This window comes from Haliaeetus leucocephalus, unplaced genomic scaffold, assembly GCF_000737465.1.
Source record: "Haliaeetus leucocephalus isolate CR32 unplaced genomic scaffold, Haliaeetus_leucocephalus-4.0 Scaffold1, whole genome shotgun sequence".
Taxonomy (NCBI): domain Eukaryota; kingdom Metazoa; phylum Chordata; class Aves; order Accipitriformes; family Accipitridae; genus Haliaeetus; species Haliaeetus leucocephalus.
In genome coordinates, this window is record NW_010972437.1 from 3,220,189 (window position 1) to 3,243,231 (window position 23,043).

The 23,043-nt window shown below is 39.7% G+C and overlaps 2 protein-coding genes across 6 annotated transcripts in view; one reads left to right on the top strand and one right to left on the bottom strand.

Moving 5' to 3' along the window:
• Positions 1 to 3,686: 3,686 nt before the first annotated feature.
• COQ10B (coenzyme Q10 homolog B (S. cerevisiae)) lies at positions 3,687 to 13,246 on the top strand. Its single transcript, XM_010564241.1, has 4 exons — positions 3,687 to 3,836; positions 5,270 to 5,462; positions 8,071 to 8,172; positions 11,238 to 13,246. Exons 1-4 carry the CDS (start codon positions 3,715 to 3,717, stop codon positions 11,403 to 11,405), a joined length of 585 nt encoding a protein of 194 aa, XP_010562543.1. The 5' UTR covers positions 3,687 to 3,714; the 3' UTR covers positions 11,406 to 13,246.
• Positions 13,247 to 13,326: 80 nt separating this feature from the next.
• Positions 13,327 to 23,043, bottom strand: part of HSPD1 (heat shock 60kDa protein 1 (chaperonin)) — a 9,967-nt gene continuing 250 nt past the window's right edge. The window contains exons 2-12 of one of the 5 annotated variants that reach the window (XM_010564253.1): positions 22,689 to 22,864; positions 19,523 to 19,775; positions 18,974 to 19,056; positions 18,210 to 18,305; positions 17,800 to 17,893; positions 17,223 to 17,391; positions 16,771 to 16,870; positions 15,588 to 15,833; positions 15,053 to 15,227; positions 14,268 to 14,446; positions 13,327 to 14,176 (exon numbers count right to left, since the gene is read on the bottom strand). In XM_010564253.1, coding sequence (XP_010562555.1) covers positions 14,024 to 14,176; positions 14,268 to 14,446; positions 15,053 to 15,227; positions 15,588 to 15,833; positions 16,771 to 16,870; positions 17,223 to 17,391; positions 17,800 to 17,893; positions 18,210 to 18,305; positions 18,974 to 19,056; positions 19,523 to 19,775; positions 22,689 to 22,862 — 1,722 coding nt within the window. In that variant the 5' untranslated portion in view covers positions 22,863 to 22,864 and the 3' untranslated portion in view covers positions 13,327 to 14,023. The other 4 variants (XM_010564261.1, XM_010564271.1, XR_774155.1 and 1 more) reach the window with 4 other exon arrangements.

A 23,043-nucleotide genomic window follows, 5' to 3' on the forward strand; every position in this document is an offset into this window, starting at 1 on the left:
GGGCCCGGGGGCGGGGTGGGGCCGCCTGAGGCGGGCGGTGCCTCAGTACGCTCCAGAGTGAACGCTCCCGGGCTGCCTGTAGCCCCGCGGGGCGCTGCTGGGCGAGCCCCTGCCCGGCGAGCCCCGCCCGGGGGACCGTTGCGCTGCCCGGTGCCGCCCCGGGTGGAAGCTGGTGGCTTCGGGGAAGGGGGAGAGGGAAGGTGCTGCCAGGTCGCCTCCGGCTCTGCGTTCCGGGGGCGGGGGCGGCTGGGGTGTCCTCGGCTCCTTTCGGCGCGGTCAGTGTCGGGGCAAGAACAAACGATTTTCGGATTGTAAACTTGCCTCTTCTTTGCTTGAGCCAATTGCATAACTGTGAGCAATCCACGACAGAAATCAGAAGCTGAGTAAAAGGCCCAGATGTCTTCCACTTAAGATAATGTAACAAGTTCCTTATCCCCTGATCACATGTAAGGCTGGCTGGAACAACTTGAGAAGCAAAATATGCTTTGGGAGAAGAGTTGATCTTGTAGCTGGAAGAAAAAGAAAACACAGATGAGAGAGAAAGACTGCAATTTGAAAATCTTAGGAGGAAAAAGGTTTCACCTGTTACTACTGTTATGGCTGTGCTGCTGTGTTTCTCTGTTAAATTCAGTCTTACTGTCATCCTCATAAAAATAGTGAAAAAGTGGAATAGAGATTGGTTCACGATGTCAAATTTCAAGCAGTCATTTGACATAATTGCTATTGCGCAGTGGTATAAAGTCATCTTACTTGGACCACGTTTCTTACTGTATATCCTTTGTTTTTTAATCTTTAGGATGTGTTTGCAATATTACAATAGTTCAATCCTGGTAAGCAAAACTGCTGTTTTTTAAAGTAATATATTAAAGTCTTGAGGGCAAAAGCAGTTACCGGGAAGGGTGTTCAGCATAAGGAAACTCATTAAGTAACTGGTTGCAAATTAAGTTTCAAAATGTTTCTAGTGTAAGCCACAAGAATCTTGGCAGCTGGTTTTAAGCAAGCGCAAGCTGAATCCAAAACGGTGCTGTATTATTTGTAGCCTTGAAGCTGCGTATGCTTTCACGTCTTGCAGTTGTCATTGGTGTACACTATGTACCTGTTGTCAACTCGGTGGACCCCTTACTGTGCTGAGTAGCAGACTTCAAGGACTCAGGTGGTAAATTGGTCTCTTGTGCTTATTCAGACCGAGATGCTAATGAGGACACTTGTTGGCAACGCTCATTTTTTGGGATGTGAACAGCTGTCGACAAAATTTGAATGAGATCAACTCATGTCTCACAGACCATAAAATGGCCATCAGATACCACTAACCTTATGGAAGTAACAGTTGGGATAACAGTAAACACAATTGTCCTGTCATGCCCTTGCCACTAATTTGAGTCTTTATAGTCAGGAGTTCGAGATCCCTTTTTTAAAAAATACGTTAATCTTTAGGCTTAGAAAATTTTGTAGCTATTAAAAATTATCACTGAATATAGATCTCTTGGGTATGTATACTGTACACCAGTAAATGCTTCCTTTACTGGTCATGGAAGTGAGGTGATACTGTGATCAGTGCCCAAGTGTTTAGAGAGAAAGCAGCGAGTGGCAGGAATTCAGTGATGCCAGTGAAGGCAGTGTGAGTGGGTATTGGCTGTATCACTGTCAGAGGATAAATACAGAGGTGGTAGGTGTGTCTGAATTCTAGTACAGACTTGGCTTTTCTTCTGTGGCCTTGATCAGGTTTACAAAAACATGTGTGACAGTCTGTTGAAATCTGTGCTTTTGTGATTTCTTGAAGAGGTATGCTTTTCTGAACAGGACCGAGCCCAGCATATTCTCATAGCATCTGTTTTTCTTCAGATAAAATCAGGAGAGTGATGAAGTGTCACCATGTTTGTTAGCATTATAACCTCTCTTAGCCTTGCCTTCCTTGAATGGCAATATATTTGTGAAAAGGACATTGTCTTAACAGAAGATAAAAGATTATTCATAGAGATTGTTTTTCAGCCTTGTAGCTGAAACAACTCTAGATAAAACTGTATGGAAAAATACACTGGCATAGCATTACAGTAAAAACCAAACCAAGTGAAGAAACCTGGCAACTAGTTTGGACTGTATACTATACATAGCCCCACATAGAGAAAGCAATTTAAAATAGCTCTCCAGAATGAGGTCTGGTGCAAACATTTGAACACTTTCTATGAATCTGGTTGAGGCAGCTACAATGTTACTGGCACCCTTCCAGCATTTCTGTCAAAACAACGTTTTTCCTTAACAGTCTTGTCCAGTCTGTGTGGAAAAAAACCAGACTGTGTCCACATCCCTTGAGATACAGTTGCAAACGTTTGCACAGTTTGTCAAAAGACCTTTAAAGTCCACCTATTCTTTCTTAATTTTGACGCCATACTTCTGTCCCATCTTAAGTAATTCCTTTTCAACTGCAGTGATTACAATCTCTGTTGTCAGTGACCTTGCTTCGTATCACAGTTGCTTATTTTTTTTTTAAAAGTCTGTACAGATTGTTTCTAATAAGCTGCTGATGATGATTATTTTCCTCTAAATTCTATACTCAATTTATTACTTGCCTGTCTCCTAATGCAGTGACTATATAAGCTAATGTGGTCAGTCCCCGGTTGTTGCTGTGTTTCTTTAGAATTCAGTTATGATGATTTTTAAATAACTTGTTAATAATAATTTTAATTGTTTAAAATTGGTAACTGTAATTTGCTAGACTACTTTGGTGGTTACTAAAAAATTGCATCTACATGTTAATTGTGTTCAAAAAAACCCCACCAAAACAACCAAACAAACCACCAAACAAGCCTTAATGCTAAGTGGGGAATATTGGTTCCATTTTTTACTATGTGAATGCAGAAGTACAGTCCTGATTGTTTAATTAGAGAAAGGACAGTATAAGACCTAGGTGGCTTTTCAGCTTATGTTTGTAGAATCACTGACAGAAAATAGTGGCATTTTTAACTCCCTGGTGGCAAAAATCAGAACTTTTGAGCTAGCATTTTGCATCTTAACTGACTTGATCTAGGCCAAACCAACAATTTGGTAGAACAGACCTATTAATCACAATGAATATTTGTTAGATTTTAGCGTAGATGTTCACTGACAGAGAACACTGAGGTGCAATCTTAGAATTACTAGCATTTTTAAAGGTTATTTGTTACATTTTATGGATAAAAACACTGTGTCCAAGGTTTTGCATGATTTTTCTGAAGGAAGTTTTGAAAGCTGGGTAAGCAATTCACTTTCTGAAAGGACTTTCAAAATGAAACTGTCCTTTTGAGGGAAGGACGGAAACAGAGGGATTATAGCAAAGCTCAGGTTTTATTTCCAGTTAGAACATTCTCTTCCTTGATTTTGCTATTAAGAAAGCCTGTTCTGCAAATTAAGTGCATATGAGGCTTGTACAGGAGCTCAGGCTGCCATGAAGTCAACATTTAATAGGGCCTTTTGTATTTTACTCTGCCAGTTACTTTTCTTGTGACTGGGGGCTATTTTTAGTTTTCTCCTAAGGGGGGAAAAAAAAAAATCCCCCTTGTGTTTTTAACAGTATGTATACTGTTATGAGCCTTTGTTTCTCCATCTGAATCTGACATTTTCTGGAATGTTATACAACAGATTGTCTCACCTGAATTTGTTGTTATTTATTTTGCTGATATGAAACACATCTAAAAGCATTTTCACTGTTGCAGGCACTTGGCTTCTTGTGGTATTCTGATGACCAGAATTTCTTCTTTGCAAGTACCTGTAATGAGCTATACCTTTTCAAGAACTTTCTTCAACATTGCTGCACCACTAGTAAATAAAAGAAAAGAATATTCTGAAAGAAGAATTATAGGGTGTGTATAGACGTGTGGAAAGAAACTTTATATGCTTATTGATTTTGTGTTTGCTGTGATTGATTCAAAACACTCGAATTTCAAAGACTGAGCATCCCTGAAGACACATGTCCCTGTGACTCTGCCCAGTTGGAGACTAGGAAGGAGTTTTGACTTTCAGAATTTGTAGAGATCAGGCTTTTCCAGTCTGAAACTGAGTACAAAAAATGTAGGAACCTAAAACCCTTGCCCCATAGAAAGAAATAGTAGAAATAATCCTTCTATTCCATGACAAAACAAACAACCCAGAAAGGGAAGAATACACTATTAATTTCATTTGCTGAAATGGGAATAAACCAACAGGTGTGAAAACTCTGTTTGTTCCTTTCTGTCCCAAATACATGCTAATGTTTGCACTTACATTATGTTATACGTCTCAAGATTTTCTTCTTCCTTTAAAAGAAGGAAAATAATTAGTTGTGTGATGAAGAAACTTAGGCACATAAAAAAAGATTTTGAAATCCTGTTTGCCTTAAAGCTAGTGGGAAAATTCCAGTTAATTTGACAAGACTGGGATCTGCCCCCAGTCTCTGGTCCACAATAGTATGAACTATTTGTTCATTAGCACAGTTTTTTTGACTATGCTTAACAGTCAGTTATGTGATGGTTCTTGAACTGCAACAGATTTTGCATAGTCACTTAAAAAGAGCCTTTGTCCAATAGTAGTCACTGTTGAGTACTGTTGAACATATGCTTCATTTTAAACACAGATGGAATTAAGCATGGGCTTCAATTCTTTTCTGAGTCAGAACTAAAAATTAAAAACCATAGCTATGTAATACTTTGCCATGTTACCATAGAAGCAACTAAAATGTTGCCATCATATTCTTTCATACAATTTCGGTATCCTTGAGCAGGGGTCTCCAGAGGTCCCTTCCAACTTCAGCCACTCTGTGATGCTGCGAGTTTTTTCCACTGCATGTATTTTTTAGTTATTATTTATTAATTTATTAATTATTTGGGCTAAAAGAAGGAAAGTAGTGTTGCTCTATTTAAACACAATGAAATATAGTACTTTAGTTTTGATTCACCTTTTCTTGCTAGCCATGAAGTGTGGATTCTTTATGTGGAATGTCTAAGATCTACTTAAATGAAGACACAACTGTGCTGGAAACACTGTTTTTCCATTTGAAATGTACATGTATTTACCTGGTATTGCAGAAAGTAGCAGACACCAGGTTCACTGTTCACTAACTTTACTGCTGGATGTTGTGTGGTGTTTTGCATCTTTATGCAAAGACTTTTACCAGTTTAATTTCCAAAAACAGTGGCAGTGTTTTCAGGTGACTGTATGTTCACTTTCCAAACTGTCATTTATATAATCTTTGAAACTTTTTAATACTGAATTTGAAGTTAAAATACCTTGTAATTAATGTTAATGTTTCTGTTTCCAGGTATTCTATGCAGGAAATGTATGAAGTTGTTGCTGTTGTGGAGAATTACAAACTATTTGTGCCTTGGTGTAAAAAGTCAGATATATTATCAAAGCGCTCTGGATACTGCAAAGCACAGCTAGAAATAGGATTCCCTCCTGTAGTAGAGAGGTATACATCAGTTGTTACCCTAGTGAGACCACATTTAGTTAAGGTAACTCTTTTTTTTTTTTTTTTTTTTTTTTCCTTAGCTGTAGCTTTCTGTAACTTTTGTTTGTTGAAATTCAAATAATTCACTGGTGCTTCAAGAAAAAATTGATGCTGGAATTGCTTTGTGTGGCTCAAAACTTGTGTTGTTTCTATTTAAAGACTTAGGTTAACTGGAGAGAATTTGAATGTGCTTTTAAAACATAAGCTGCCAAATGAGGTGGGGGAGGAATTGCTTTTTAATTTTCTTTTGCTGGAGAAACTAGCAGCCATTAATGAAGATATACCATTTTTATTTGTTTTTGTTAAAATGTTGTCCAAACCCCTCTAAATGCAAAATTAATACTGACTTCAAAGTTATCTTTGACAACTGTAGCTTCTGATGCCTTAGCAAAATTGATATCTGCATTACTTTACTTCTGAGATTTTTACCTAGCTAATATGAGAAGTCTTAAACTTAAGTGTAGGATCTGCTGAAGAACTTGTGATTCAGTGTATTGATGAGAAGAGAGAAGAGTGGATTTAAAGTCCATTCTTAGAATTAATTTGTTCGGAAGGGAAGCAATTGTGTTTACCCTCCTTTCAGCTTTTCAAGAGCAATAATTAAAAATGTCAAGGGAGAAATTTTAAATGAGGTCTGGATCTTCTGACTAGTTTGCCTTATATATATGAATCTGGTTTTGGTTAGGAAGAGCACAGAACAGACTCCTTACAGCAAAACTGCCTCTCCCTTCATATGGCAGATCTTGACTATTTTTTTGGAGTAACTAGTGGAATTACAATAGTTGATTGCTGTTCAATATAATTGTTTGGATATCCTATTTCACTATTCTTTTCTAGGCTTCCTCTTAAGAGACACTGCTCAAAACAAACTGGGTCTCTTAACTACAGGGAGACAAGAATTGGAAGGGGAATATGCCGAGTGCCTTTATTCAAGGTACTTACTGATTCTGGAAAGAAAAAAGAATACCTTTCTCCCTTTATTAAGAAAGTTGAACAGCTACAATGGAAAAGCTGCATTTTACATGCTGACTTTGTAAAAGGCTTTTCCTTTCCACTCATCCCTGACAAGACTGGCTTTTTCCTTTTACATAGCTATCAGATTGGCTTATCAACTCTTTTTCCCTCCAATTCACTCATAAGAGGATTTCTTGTCTCAGAAAAGATCATGAAAGTGGTGAGGAGAACAGTTTCTTTAGATTTCCTCCTCCTAGACTTATTAGCATTTTCTCTGCTGGGATTGTTTTTCCTAGAAGTTTACATTTTGTTCATATAATGGTAGGAACATTTCTAGAGAAGTGACTGTGTGTTTGGAATACTTCACTGTCCTCAGAAATAACTCAGCAAACGCAGCATGAATGGTGGTCTAACATAGCGGGCTACTGGTGGCAACAAAATGAGCACAGATTTGTTGCTTACGGCAGCAGTGCTTGAGCAATGGAAAAATCAGAATGGTAGCAGTAGCTCTTGCCACAGAGGAAAGCACAGAGTGAGTTTGCTACTTATAAGGTTGCGAGCAAGGGGGACACACTGGCAATTTTCCCATTCTTCCTGCCCTTTTGGCAGCAGCAGGAAAGCAAGCCCAGCTCTTCGTGTCTAATCTTCCTTCTACTCCTCCCCTTTCTGTAGAAGTAGCAAGGCACTGCATCTCATTCCTGGGCAGAAAAATGTAGGTATTTTTGTGCTGCTGATTAGTCTTTGAGATGGCTTACCTTACCATGGGTTTCAAACCACAGACAACACCTATTCATCATAGGTGGCCTTGTTGGAGCAGAGCTGCTTGTGGTAACAGTAAGAACTTGTAAAAAAAAAGAGTTAAAAAAAAGTTACAGAAATTCTCTCTAGATATTCCAAGCCAACTGAGATTATGTATTTGGATGATTTTGGAGTATATGTCTTTCAATCTTTTTCTATTATAAATACAGCCACACAAAATTAGCTATATGTGCTAAAAGCAAAATGAGTAAAAATAAGGACCCTATGGTGGTGAAAACTATGAAGCCAACTACTGCAAATACTTCATTGTTTTAAAGGAGGATCATATGTGGCTTGCCGGTAACTAAAAGCCAACATATAACCTGATTATGGACTTGAACGTATAGTCTTACAGACTTCGTGGTAGTTCTTGATCACAATAGTATCTTGTGACAGAAGATGTTTAGAGTTTGTCTTCAATCAGGTTTGTTTTGATGCTAAGCATTCCTATAGCCCAGGACTACCAGTTTGTATATCAGTATATAAAACATTCTATATATGTAATGAAAAAAAAAAAAAATACAAACCCAGTAAATATCCATGTCCTTTGCTGAAAGTAGTGTGGTTCAAAATTCTGGTATATAGCATTAGCATTATTTTGGTGTTCTATGCATCACGCTAGAGATCTGTTTTATGACTCTCAATGCAACAGTTTTTCCTCTCCCTTAAAAGTAATTAAATTATTTTGCTGTAAATGACACTGTACAAATGGGATCTCATACTAGCTGCACTATAAGAACAATTTTAACTATACCATGACCTTCACTGTCTAACAAAATGCAAATGAAAACTTCAGTAATACTGATTTGTCATATCTGCAAAAGCCTCGGTGTAGCTTGACTTTTTAAACTTTATTTTAGGCATCCTGCACAGATGGAAAACTATTTAATCACTTGGAAACGGTGTGGCGTTTCAGCCCAGGTATCCCTGGTTATCCAAGGACATGTACATTGGATTTTTCAGTAAGTACTGTAATTAAGACAACGACATGCTAGGAACAGGGCATGGAAATGGTACCTTCAGCTGTGCCTTTTTTTCTTTTTTTTTTTAATGCCTGGTACTAATTTTTTTTAAAACACATACACACAGAAAACAAGTTAGTTTTAGTCACTACTATCCAAAAAATTTTTTGCAAACTTTACTACATGGAAACCACTACAGTGTCCTTTAGAGACAGCAGTCTTCTGTGAGGTGTCTGCATATCACGAAACAGTCTAGGGACTGGTATCTCTCACCATACAATTGTAAACATGCTGAAGTTTTTAGACAGTCAAATACAGAGGGAGAACTGCTAAACTTATTTTGCTATTTCTTTTAAATACTCTAGAACCTAAGTGCTCTGGGTACCAGAAGGTAGGTGTTCTCCCCTCTGTCCTGTTTGGCCTGCAGTTTGGTCAATTTAATTTCTTGGCTTCCAGTTTTACTTTTTCATGTATTTTAAGTCTTACTGCTTCCTTCTGTAATACCAGTATAATAGATTTTTGCTGTCTTTCTACTCTGTGATGGGATATCACTGCAGCTCAAAACTATTGCTTTTTAAATCCACTATCTGATTTAGCCTGTTACTCCTAGACAAGTTTTTTTCCACTCAGGTTATTGCTTTTCCATTTTGTCTATTTAGTCTGTCATCACATTTTTTTCTTACGTTTTATAGTGTTAAGAGTAGGTGTTGCTTTAAGCACGTAACTAAGCTGGGGTTCAGAACAGGCTACAAAAGTACACAGAAATGGGTTGATCCTGCTGCCATCTGCTGGGATACTCTCTTTAAAATATTATCTTCTGTAAGTAGGAAAAAGAGCTTTTTGTAATATTTGTAAACTAGCATGTTAATCTCCTTGGGTTGGTTAATAACTTTCAGCTTATTGCTCTGTTGCACTTCATACAGTTCAACAGTAAAAATGAATCTATAGACACTCAAAAGAATACATCTCTCATGGGATTTGCCAACAATGTTTGCATGTTATTTGCTCATGGTATTTGAATTTCTCCAGGCAAATAAGTGCCAGTTCCTGCTGCTAACCAGTACCTAAGCTAGTTTTTAACCCAAGCCATAAATCAGTTGAGAAAACTTGAATTAAGCAAGTGTTTAAACCCTATAAACTAAACACTGAGTCTGTGAGGAAACACCCCCCCCCGCCCTCAAGCCACTTTTTGACATTTCAAGCAGGTCAAGAACTTCAGTTAAAGGGAGTCAAAACTGGACTTAAAATGGATATTTTCACTTTCTTGGGGAAATGCTATTGATACTTCTTACTGCTTACCCCATTACCTGGTAAATGCAGCCAGCTGAGCCGCTGGTTGCCTCACAAAGGCAAGTCCTTAAGGACTCTAACCCTTGCTAGTTACTAACCTGCTGTGTTGCTTGCCTCTGGGCCCGTGCAGATGGGGATGATAAGCATTTCATAACAAACTTCTCAAAACATACCATGCAATTACAGATATTCAAGAGAAAACTTTGATTTCAAGAATGCTTGCTTGCTTTAGAAAATGTAAATTGAGGTTTGGGTTATGCTGGTTCCCACAAGACACTGTATCCTGTTTTGCCAGCCTGATTCCAGGAGACATATACATACAGCAGGGAATTTTTCTCGTTTGTTTTTGGCTCTTAAATGATTTGGTACATAGATTGAAGCACAACACCATTTTTACCATCTGCAAACTTTGTAAATGTATGCCACACCTCAAGTTTTTACACAGTTACTGAACTCGATGCCAAACTCATAATCCCTGTTCTGCAAAACTCTTAAATGCTCTAAATGACAACTCTCAGACTTTCAAAAGGCATGTTAATTTTACTGATGCTTGAGATCAAGCAAATGTAAATGAAGCTACACTTGGCTTACAGTCCAAGTAGTTTAATTACTTCTGTGCTACTGTTTCACAGTTAAAATGCATTACTCAGAAGCAATTTGAGAGAAGCTGTATTTGCTCTGTTTGGCATTTAATCTGCTGATTTCTCAGGAATGACAAATATACTTAAATCTCAGTCCAAAAGACATGCTATAGCAGGAGTGATGGTAAAAGTCACAGAAGAGCAACCCATTTCTTTTCCTGAAAATTCTGTAATCATTTTGGGAAGCTGTGTGTTCCAAAACAATGTGATTACATAGCCTTAAGGGAGCCTTATTTAACTAGACTGAAGGCCAGCACAGCACAAAAGCATAATTGAAGGCTGTTTGACATAAAAGTGATCTTTTCTTTTGAGGGTGGAGAGAGAAAGCCAGCTCCCTGTGCCCCTGCCATAACTGTTAACTGCTGCAGTAGCTTCAGTTTAACTGCAAGATTCAGTAGCTGAAAGAAAACGCAGAAGTTAAGTTCTGAGCACTGCAGTAGGAGGCCCGAGGGCTTGGTACAGAGGACTTAACCAGTATGCCTGTACTCTGAACCTGACTGCCTGTGTCAGGACAGCAAAGGTCAAGAGCAGAAGGCATTCAGGTAGGAGGTACAGCACACAAAACCAAATTTGTAGCTTTAGTCAGCAAATGGCTCTTGTTTGAACATACCATAACTACAGCTACCAAGATGGAAAGATTAATTAAAAATGTTGGTATTTAATAGGTAGCTATTTTGAGCTGCTTTTACATATCTCTTGTGTTTGCTGCAGCTTACCTGTAGTCTTCTGTCTTGCCATGCAGGATTTTCTTCAGTCAACTTTTGTCCCCCAAGTGAGTTCTGTGTGCAAAGTAACTGAGTTATTGTTTGTCAGTAGCTTTTCATTATCCCAAATCTTTTACTTACATTTTGTGATGCATCATATATTAAGTAAAATACAGTTAATTTAGATAAATGGGAATTATCACTTCAGAGAACCGAACGATTCTTCTAATGGAAAAGCTCAGGGACCTCTGACCACAGATTAGGCTTTTCTTCGCAGACACCCTCCCCTACAGCTCAGTTTTAACTGTTCTCTCTCCCACGGCTTACTTACAGACTAACTGGATTCTTTGATGAAGTTGGCTATTTGTAACAGCATTTTACTACAACAGTAGATACAGGAAAAACTATTTTTTCTCTATTTTTTAAACAGGTTTCTTTTGAATTTCGTTCACTTCTACACTCAAAACTGGCTACGCTATTTTTTGATGAAGTGGTAAAGCAGATGGTAGCTGCCTTTGAAAGAAGAGCATCCAAACTCCATGGCCCAGAAACAAGCATACCTCGGGAGCTAATGCTTCATGAAGTTCATCACACGTAAAAGGCAAATTATAAACTTGTTTGTACACTTCATTTGTACAAGAGGTGCCACGCTCTGCCTTTGGGGCACCTATTTCATATCTGACCTTTGTGTGTGATTTCATACCGTACCAAACACACCTGTTTGGCCATGTGTGTATATAGAAAGTTCAAGCTGCAATCAAGTGCGACTTAAAAAGTGTTATCAGTAGCAGACAATTGGCAGCTACTGTAACACAACATATCTCAGGCTGCCGTTCATCAACTTGCCAAATGGTTTGTGTAATCACAGTGTAAGTTCTGCCTTATCCAAGCTTATGTTTTTTTCAGCATCGTAACATATTAACTCAAGTTTAAGTTATTAGTAGTGTGAATCTAACTTAACAGCATCAACGGTCAACCCAGCCACAAGAAGGGAAACTGACATTCTGGCTTTGGGGAGTATGAACAGTTTGTCAGGCATCAAGCAGCAGGCGCTTGTAATCCAAATGAACGACAAGTGTAACTCGGGAGTCTCCAGCTGCTGTTGAATTCTGACCAGCAACTGCAACAGGAAAAACAACACAGCCTGAACACTCCTGAGTTTTCAGATGTTAAACATAAGGGGTACACAAAACATAAGTACCACCGTAATTGCAATGTAGCAGTTTCAGCTATAGCCCATGGTTCTCAGCTGCCTGGGCTCTAGACACTTTAGGTATGTTGGGCAGGTTCAACTTGCCTACCTGCCACTGTTTTGCCGTTACACATCGCAGTTAGGTTATGGTAGATATATCTTGTCTAATGCAAGCATTTCCCAGTTCCAACACAACTTTAAACCAAGTAAATGTTACCTCTTTGAGAACTCGGGCAGGGATTCACAACACTCTGTACTACAGTGCTGTCCTCCCTGGAAGGAAGGAACAAGATGTCCTCCACTTACTGCAGACAAGCACACCCAAGGCCAGTTGTCATTAAAAAACATACAATAGAGAGCTAATCTTAGTTCTTAAGATTTTTTTTTCAGTACCACACTACCATTTAATTATCAGTCCATTATGATGGTACCAGCCATATTGATTAAATTCATTTTCAGTAGTTCTCTTCCTGACATTAGTATTCTCTTTCTAGTCTCTGAAGAAATGTTAAGTTTTAACCGATTTAAAATCCTGTCTATATGCTGCCTTGCACTACCCCATTTCCTTACTGAAATTAGGTAAAGCTTCACATCAGGTGTTGGAGCTGGTCCTTTCTCCAAAGTGTCTGTCATCTACATGGCTGCTACAGAATAGTGTATTAAATAGCAGAGGAAGGGAGGGTTCTGGACAAAGACAGCCCTGAAGCGGTCTCAGACAGGGCTGATAACTTAAGAGATAGTTTTCAGGAAAGAGCAATTGAAATTTCACACATCCTATCTATGAAGGATAGTTCTGATTAAAGGTACAAAGCTGGGGAAAGTGACAGCTGGATTAAGAGGTCAGTTTTACAGCACTGTGAAGTTGTAAACCAGTTTCCTATGTTGAGTCAATCGGAGATAAACATACACAAGTCTGGGAACACCACTATTTTGAAGTCTGGAAAGCAGAGTTGAAAAGCAAGCAGAAAAGAGTTTAGGCAACAGGCTGGGTCAGGTTAAAGAACACATTAGGTGGCAAAGCTGTCACTTTTAAGGGTAAAGCAGCATCTAGTGCAAAATAATTCAAACTAAATCCTGGAGCCCACTACCAGAAAGCTGGAAGACAAGACTGGAAGTCTCAAGGCAAGGAGGTAACCACATACCACACCTGAGCAAGAGAAGTATTTAAAAACCCCACATCCCTTTCTTAACAAGGATGACTTACCCATCTCCTACCCTTAGCGCACTTTCCCTCCCACAAGACTGTGAACAATGCACTGGGCCTGTTCCAGCACAGGAAACAAGCAGTATAGACAGGGCAAAACAAAGTCCAGAGCACGTGCCTTACTTTCATTGCATTGTTTAATATTTCAAAGAACTGCAGTGTCAGTTCACCTTAGATATTTCTTGCCAAAATTGAAGTCACTTGTATTTCTGAGAAACATTCTAGCCAAAGGAATGTTTCCTGGAGGGAAATGGCCTGTCATTTCCAAGCACAAGTGTCAGATTTCTAGTAAATGTTAGAAGCAGCAGCAGATTGTCAGGGTTCTCCCATGACTATGGCTTTGTGTGCAGGTGAATAAGGTGATACATTTTGTAACTTTTGAGCAGTTTGTTTTATTACATAAAGGTCACATAACTGTATATTTGCCTACTTTGTACACAATTGTCTAGTCTCACGCACAGTGGCTTCCAAGTTCTTCCTAGTACTGGCAAGCACCAATAAACTCTGAAACAGAATATCAAGTGCCTTAATTAAGTTTAAATCAGGACCTCGGTAGATGGATCTTGCACCCAGTTATCAGGAATGTACAAATGTCTTTATTCAAAAAATACAAAATAAATTATCTGTAGGCATGGACAATGACTGTAAACAATTACACATGTGTTAAATGAAATCCGGTAACTGATGGTTACAGTGATTCTTTTAAACACCAGCCTCACTTCAGTCACTATCCACCCTCTTGCACTGACAGCTGAAGTTTTTGAAGTCAGAACTGTCAGTCTTAAACAGCACAGCTCATGATGCATCCCTATCCCAGGAATTAGAACATGCCACCTCCCATTCCTCCACCCATCCCACCCATTCCTCCCATTGCTGGCTCCTTTTCTTCTTTAGGAATTTCAGTCACCACTGCTTCTGCTGTTGATAAGAGAGACGCAACACCTGCAGCGTCCATCAGAGCAGTTCTCACAACCTAAAAATAGAAAAGAAATAACTGAGTACCTGCTGACTATCATGTGAGGTGGGAGGGAGGGAAGCTGAGAATTAAGACTATTTTAGGTTACCTTCGTTGGGTCTATGATTCCTTTTTCTACCATATTTACAAAGTCCCCAAGCATTGCATCATAGCCAACCTCTGATGGACTCTGCAGGATTTTTTCAACTATTAATGATCCTTCAACACCTGCATTCTTTGCAATAGTCATTGCTGGGATTTTCAGTGTTCTCTTTATTATCTCAATGCCTATAAGAAAAAGGATGTTTAGCATTACATAATACATACACTGCTCCTACTGCCAAGGCACACGCTCATGTGCCAGAGGTCAACACAAAAAGAGAGAACCCTCTGAGCAAGAACATAAGCTATTTGTATCAGTTCCAGGGAAAAAAAGTTCTCTGCTACTTGACATTTGCCAACAACCAAAATATTTGTAGGATATTCACGTTTTAGTTTTACTTCTGCAAAAGCTAGTAAGGAGTATTATTACTGTAACATGGCACAAAGCCTTTTTCCATTTGATGTGCCACACAGTCTCTTAAGCATTCTTCAATTTTTATGCCTGCCTGCAATGGTTGTAACCGTCAACTCAATTCTTCCTTCAACAGTTTGCAATTCTTTGCAGGGGGTACTGCTGCTTTATTGGTATTAGCTCTTTCACATCCAAGTCAGGGACACAGCGAAAGCTCCTTCCCACTGTAAAGCAGAGACCGCCATACCAAGGCGATACAAGGTTCTAAAGATCAAGTAACTAAAAACACACTGAAAGCAATTGGTATTTAATCTTACAAAGCCTCAGGACAGAAGAAAGTCTATTCTTAACACTTCCACACACATGTTCAAGTAATTTACCAATTTTCTGATCTTCGTTGGCTGGAGCTAAGGCATCTAATGCTGGAATGCAGCGAAGCAATGCACAGCCACCACCTGGAACGATGCCTTCCTCTACGGCAGCACGGGTCGCATTCAGGGCATCAGTAACTCTGTCTTTCTTCTCATTCACTTCAACATCACTTGTGCCACCAACCTACAACACGCAAGCCACACATCAAGGTCTGCACAAGGAGCCCAGGCAGGAGAGCACTGCTGGCTACGGAACCGCTGCCGCAAAATGAAATGGCCAACTGGAATCATTAACTGAAAAGTGCTACAGCAAACCCATCCTCTCCCATACCAGCAGCGTTCTTTTGTACCTCAGCACTCAAGAAACCTAAACACACAGTTTTAGTTTATTATTTCATCAAGTTCTTAATACCAAAGCATAGCACTGTAAGAAGCCAAACTCCTAAATCAATGGCTAAGATTACGAGACAACCACACAGCGGTTAACTTAGATTGCTAGTAAAGGACCAATACCACCCCTTTCCTAAGAGGTTCAACTTCTCACCTTCAATACTGCTACTCCATCAGAGAGTTTGGCCAATCGCTCATTCAGTTTCTCTTTTTCATATTCACTTGTGGTAACTTCTAGCTGTTCGATAATTTCTTGAATACGTTTTTCAATTTGAGCCTTTTCACCCTTGCCCTTTAGAAGCATGGTGTCATCTTTTGTCACAATGACCTCTCCAACTTTACCAAAGTCATGAGGCTGAATATCTTCCACATTTAGGCTCAAACCTTCTTCTCCAAACACCTGAAACAAATTACATGAAAAGTTGGAATTCACAGCTCTCCATACACAGATTTTCTATTTATAGACACACGAACACATACAACAGGCTAACAGTGCAAAATAGTCACACTACTGCAGCCGAGTTGAATGAAACTCTTCCCTTCTCCTAACACAGTCCAGGCGTGCAAGTACCTCACAAACTGGCCCCCACAGAATGAGGAGCTGCCAACTTCTTGCTCATGACTGACTAGCGTAACTCACCGATTCAAAGTGCCTGGAAAGTAGAGTTGTGTTACAGAGTCTTCCTTGTATTTCGAGGAGTTATGAATATAGGCACTAAACTGACTTTAGAATAGTGTTTGCAGGTTTGTTACTTTGTGCTCCAGTTAGCTTAAACATTAAGTTTCATTTCAATAACCAACTTTGGATCCCAGTATCATGCTATGATTTTGAAGTGTGTATAAAAAAAAGCAGCATAAAGGGAGACTAATCAGCTCATCAACTATTTGAGAAGTTGAGTACAGCAGAAAATTATCCAGTCTATTCCAAACATTTAAAAGAATTGTATTTGCCATACTCGAGTCTGGGCAACTGTGAGACAATCAGTTTTATAAGGCAGCAAGAAAGCTTTGATATCTCTAAAGAAATTCCCTTGAAGTTCCTCCTTTGCCTTAACAACCTAAATGCTGCAAGTAAATTGCGTGTAACTTCAGTCAGTTAAAAAGACGTATTACTCATGGTTGGTCAGCGCTGTATTACACAGCAATTATCAATGTTCGCATTTAAAAAGAATTACAAGATTCAAACATTAGAGTTACTGTTACATATTTGAAAGAACAGGACACAGCCTGCAACACAGCAAATACAAGCCATGGACCTAAAAATATACATTCTTTACCACCTTAAATACCATTAGCATTTCTTAGAGCAAAAAGCCAGTTAAAGCATCATTACTTACAGCACCGCCAGTAGCAATTGCCATATCCTTAAGCTGGTTTTTCCTGTTGTCGCCAAAACCTGGTGCTTTTACAGCAACAACCTGAAGACCAACTTTCAGTCTGAAGAGAAGAATTCAGAGAGCAACACTCCACATGTATTCAGAGAACGAGTCTAATTACTAAAACCAATTATTGCAGTACACAGCTCTAACAAGCAAACAACAAGACCTTCATGAACTGAGCTGGTTTTGCTCAAAAAGGTAGTTAGGAAACAATGGAAGTTCTGTCCGAACTGATGCAAAGTATGGCAATGTATAAAAACTACTGCTTCTTTGGTACTTGGTAAGAGAACAGACAACAGCACTTCACCGTAGCAAATTCAAATACACACTTTTGTATGTATTCCTTTAAAAGGTTGAAAATGCAAAAAAAAAAAAAGTATTTGTCTAAAAGTAAGGATTTTAAGCCTCACCTGTTCAAGACAAGAGTGCTGAGGGCCTCTCCGTCAACATCTTCAGCAATAATGACCAAAGGTTTGCGGTGAGAATTGGCAATTTCAAGAGCTGGAACTATAGACTGTACACTAGAAATTTTCTTTTCACTGATTAGAACGTAAGCGTCCTGGAATTCACATTTCTGCCCTGTAGAAACAACACACATTATCTGAACAATCCAGTTATAAAAACATATCAAGCATTCTCAAACTTAAGGAGCTACTCTGGAGCAACTGTTGCACTTTTCAATGGCATTAAAGAGAGAGACAAATTGTCTTCTCCAAGACTCCACTTTCAATTCTACATTGTGCTGGAGTGTTGCAGGGCCAGCTTGATGTTAGCATGGACATAGTCCACACTTAGCAGAGAAGAAAAAAAACCCCAAGACTCCAAGCTTTTACCAAGAGTTAAGAGTGGCTGATGGGGAAGGACCCCCCTGTCCTATTTGCTGTGGTACATAGTGTAACAGATTGTAAAGTCTTTACAACAGGTACCATTATTTCTAACTTACAAGAGCCACTGTGAGGTATTTGACATGTGTTATTGTTAACTCACCTTTGGTTGTATTAATAAAATATGGAGATATGTAGCCTCTGTCAAATTTCATACCCTCAATGATTTCCAATTCATCATTTAGAGTTTTTCCATCCTGTTTAGATACAAGAAAGTATACATTAAAGATCCCTTATCTACTACCAAAAGCACAAGTATAGTTTTAGCATACTATGCACAACGGAATGAAAGGGTCTGCACCACACGTCAGTTTTATGTGCTTCCCTTCAAAAGAAAAGTATTGTAAGAGGGAACAGCGACCAAACCCTGATCTAAAGGAGCTGGGGAGGGAGGAATTAGGGTGGGATATCGTATGTGAGCAGCAGCAGCTACATCACATGCCACAAAAGCCAGCCCTAACTGGAGAAGAGACGGTCACTTTGCACTTAGTCCGTATGTTGGCCACTTCTTACCTTGACAGTGATCACACCCTTTCGTCCAACTTTTTTCATTGCATCGGAGATTATATTGCCGATTTCCTGATCTCCGTTTGCTGATATTGTGGCAACCTGAAACAGTAACCCATTTAATCTCATTTCACAATACAAGTGATCTGTTTCCTCACTATAAAGAAAACCAACCATTTTCAATTCTCACATTTCCTGACAAGACAGAGCAGCTGACCATGGCACACCCACACCAGGACCCAAGAACACCATTAAAAGGGCAGCTCAAGCACTGGGCTCAGGCAGCACACACAGGCCATCTGAATCCGCAGCTGTGGGGAGAAATAAGCCACGAAGGCCAACACACCTGGTGCCTGAGACCCAGCTGGGCACTCACCTCAACCTGAACCTCCCACAGGAGATCCACCACACTCCCAGAAGTCTGCCATCACCTCCCATCCACAAACACATCTTTGCTTTCTGAGTTCTCCCTAATTTATGTTTTAAGACCACATTTTGGAATGAAACTTCAAGATGAGAAAAACTACCTACTTCTGAACTAACTTGTAGCAGTGTAATTGTAGGCAGAATACTGGGAATTTTAAGTAACTCAAGAAAATCAAAGTGTTACCATAAAGATCATTCAATGAAACATACTCTGAATCCTGATATAAAGAAAAATACCCAGGTGTCATATACACACAACCCAACTCCATTAAACCTGACTTCACAAAACTTTTTCTGAAAAATAGCTATATAAACTTGGTTTAAGTATTTTCTTTTTTTTTTACCTGTGCAATTTCTTCTGGAGTTGTAACAGGTTTAGACAGCTTCTTCAGTTCAGCTATGATTGCATCAACTGCAAGCATCACCCCTAAAGATGAACAGAATACTTGTGAGTGAACAAGACCAGGTATACAGCATAGAAGGAAAAAAAACCAAAACCAACCAAACGACAAACCACAAACAGGTTAAGTTTCAAACCGAAGTCCACATTACAAAAATGCATCAAGTTTGCATGTTCAAAAACAAGCAACTGGCAGTTCTAGTTCCATATTGTCATTTGTATACCTAGCAATCATTTTTTGGAATTGGTGTGACATACTTCAAATTAAACAAGTTCACCATATATAAAATAGTAAAAAGATTAGAAAAATGAAGAATTGTTCAGAGTAAGTAACACACAGAAACAAGTGGGTTCTTTATGCATCCCTCTTCATATAAAACTTTATATGGCTCTTCAAAAAGAGAGCAACTTAATTCAGGAAGCCAGTCAAATTTGGGATATGAAAAGTAAACAGACAGTGATTAAACATTAAAAACAAGGGAAGAAACATTACCCCTCCTGATTTCTACTGGATTAGCTCCTTTGCTGATCTTCTCAAAGCCTTCCTTGGCAATAGCACGTGCAAGCACCGTTGCAGTAGTGGTACCATCTCCTGCTTCTTCATTTGTATTGTTGGCAACATCTTGAACTAACCTGGCTCCAATATTTTTGTATTTGTCTTTCAAGTCAATTGCCTTTGCTACTGTCACACCATCTTTTGTCACTTTGGGACTTCCCCAGCTTTGTTCAATAATAACTGTTCTTCCCTAAGGCAACAAAGAACAAATATTAAATCAAAGCCACACAACCCACAACATGTTACTCAGAGTTCAACTGAAGATGAAGACCCTTTTGAACAGCCACAGCTGAACAGAAACATGACCTTGCAGAACTTTCAGCTGGGACTTTTTTCAAGCACATACATTACCAAGGTTCTGCAAAACTGGAAAAATGGTTCAAAAGGTTTATACTTTCACAGAATGGGGCTTCATTCCCCAGCCATAATGCTTAATACCACAGACTCAGAGGGCTGCAACTAAAATAAGACTAGCCTTGCAGAAAAAAATAATTTAAGAGCTTCTAACACTGATATTTTCCCCTAAAACTGAAATATAGCAACATAATGAACTAAATCTGCAGAATTTCCATCAAGTCACAATAAAAAGTTTGTGACTGAAAAAGGGCAATACAAAGCTCAATTCATTGCAGGTTCTGGGGAAAAAAAATTAAAAAAGCAGAGACTTGCAAACCTTATCAGCGATTAGGGAAGAGAATGGAGAATACTTAACAAATGCGCGTTAATGTGTTGCAATAGTTTCTCAGACACTGCAAGTTAACAAGCCTTTCTTCTCTTAGACCGCCCTTGCAGTCAACTACAAAGCTGGACTACCCTATGCAACGTGAACAGACGGAGTTAATATGGACCATGCAGGGAACACACGGCAGATGCACCCGCGCAAGAGGATTACTTGTTCCGATATGAACTCAATAGCTTGAATAGCTGCCCCAATCAATCATGTTCCAGTTTGAGCTGGAGGCAGCAGAGATGCAAGGAGCCACCTCTGGTCCACTGCTGCCCTGAAACTCTTCAGCTATCCTGACAGCTGGAGCTGTTGGAAGAGGGGAAGGGACAGTAACCGCCCCACCTCACCACTGTCCCTCCCAGCTGACCCTGCACAAGTCCCCTCACCTGGCCTGTCAGGTCCAGCTCAGAGCCGACCACGCTAGCTCCTGCCGAGACACTGCCGAAGCTGATCACGGGCCAGCGCGGCTTCAGCTCCAACCAGAATCTGGATCACGTGCCAAGCTAGCTAGCTAGCTAAGGACTCCCATACAGCATGCTACCGCTATGGTGCACTGTGTTCCTCACTTGCACAGAGCCCACTCACATCTGCCTCAATGATTTAACTGACTTTGGATTCCTGTCATGCACGAGACTACGCTGCTTCTGGAACACAACTAGCCCTAGAAACTGCAAAAGAAACATTAAGCTTAAGTTAGTGATGTTGAACTTGTGAAAGAGCTTACGTAATTCTAACTCTGTGCTACAAAACAATTACGCCAAAATAATGCATAATCTGACTTCTTAGTGCTATTTTATTTGACCTGCACTTGTCCTAAACCCAAAAGCGCCTCAAGAGTAAGAAAACTACCTCTGGAGGATCCTGCTACTGGCAAGTTCTTCACGTAGTCTCTCCTTATTTTGCTTAATTTTACCCTGTATTTTGACATGGTCTGATTCCAAACGTTTGTTTGGTAGTTATGAGGAGAATGGCACAACAAAATCTGCTTAAATCCTATCACACTAAAGGAACTGCACTCCACGAATACTTTTTTTTCTGCGTTTCTGAAAAAAGGAACACCACCAGTACACACACATGCATTTTGGATGGTCCCGCATATCAAGAATCCAAGCAGTCCCATAAGCTAGTTCTGACAAAGTAATCAGCATGTTGGCAGCAGTATCAAAAAGATCATGGGAGACTACAAACCGCATTTCTTTAAATATAGAACAATGCCAAAGGGAAGTTTCCTCACCAGAGTGATATTTCTTAAAACTGCTGGAAGCAGAATCAGGCATTATAGTACAATCCCTATTTCTACAAATTTCTACAAATACACGGAGAACAGCAGATAAAGTGAGAACGCTGGAACAAAAACCCCACAAGGTTACAGTAAGTTGCATCAGGACCTGCCCTTTAACCAGTGCATTAGAACTAAGCTTAGGCATTCACAAAGCAGCCTAATCCAAAAAAACAAGAGTTAAATTAACTGATTGCACTTAAACTTTGTTCCTTTATGGAATACAGCCACAGCTTGCTGACGTCACTGTTCCTTAACCTTCACCTGCTCAGCTTACAGCATTTTTGCCTTTGAATAAAGCTAACAGAGCACCAAAAACGTGCAAGAAATACACGAACAAATTTTACAGAGGTCGAGCAGCCTCGAGAAGAGCTACCATGCATGTGCCATTATTATACGGAACAGATATTCCTGTGAGCCCAAAGAAAATCAGTGTCCCTTCCTTAAAGAGGAACCTCATTTCAAGCCTTGCTACACATTGCATGACTATGCAGAATACAGTAGCTAGCTCTCCGAAACAACTTACAGGGAGTCCTACACTATATTCTGTCCTATAAGCAACATAAATGAATGCCACTGCCATGGAATTTCACTTCAAGTGGTAACATTTACCAGCCAACTGAAAACTCAGCACTACGCTTTCAGTATTTCTTTCACCTTGTTAATACTAAAAGGTGAAGCGGTACAAAATCGTAATTTGTAATAACAACAACAACAAAAATCGCATGCTAATTAACCCACCTCACGACACAGATAGTTAAATTCTCTAGCATATTGTTACAGGCCATCAACTGAGCCACGGTAACCTATTATGCACATCCCCTTAACCTTCAAACTGTTTAAACCAACATACTGCACCTTTCACAGCGATCCAATTAATTTTGTTGCTGTGAAAAGCACATGCACAACCATCATGGTTCAGGTGACAAGAATGAGAACGTGGCTGCTTGCAGTAGTCTGTCCATACCCCTACATCTTTGTGTTTCAGTTGGCAATCATGCAGCTCTACCGAGGGGAAACTAACCACGGGTTTCTACTATGGTGTTTTCAATCAGGTCGAAGCGCTAAGGTAAAATAAATGCAAAACCTTCCATTACCTTTGGCCCCATGGTGACAGCTACAGCATCTGCTAGAAGATCTACTCCTTGAAGCATAAGAGCTCTAGCATCTGCTCCAAATTTAACATCTTTTGCATATGCTCGCGTTAGATGGGGGGCGAGTGCTCTGGACACCGGCCTTATCTGACGGAGTACTGTCGACACACGGAGCATGTCTAGAAGATTAAAACGAATCCAGAGAAAAACACAAGCGTAATGTTTTTGCGCAGCTACTCCTAGAATTAAAGGGGGGAAAAAGGATGCAGGAGATGGAGCAGGGGAGCACCGACTTCCAGCTTCTCGGCTAGCTGAAGCAGAGACACGCAGGCCACCGCAAGTAACAGGCCGGGGGGGG

What these genes read in the sequence shown, in the direction of transcription:
- COQ10B (XM_010564241.1), top strand. Translation starts at nt 3,715, where the DNA reads ATGACCAGAATTTCTTCTTTGCAAGTACCTGTAATGAGCTATACCTTT. An exon ending in TGAGACCACATTTAGTTAAG is followed by an intron (nt 5,463 to 8,070) that starts GTAACTCTTTTT and finishes ACTTTATTTTAG; the next exon opens with GCATCCTGCACAGATGGAAA. An exon ending in CATGTACATTGGATTTTTCA is followed by an intron (nt 8,173 to 11,237) that starts GTAAGTACTGTA and finishes TTTTTTAAACAG; the next exon opens with GTTTCTTTTGAATTTCGTTC.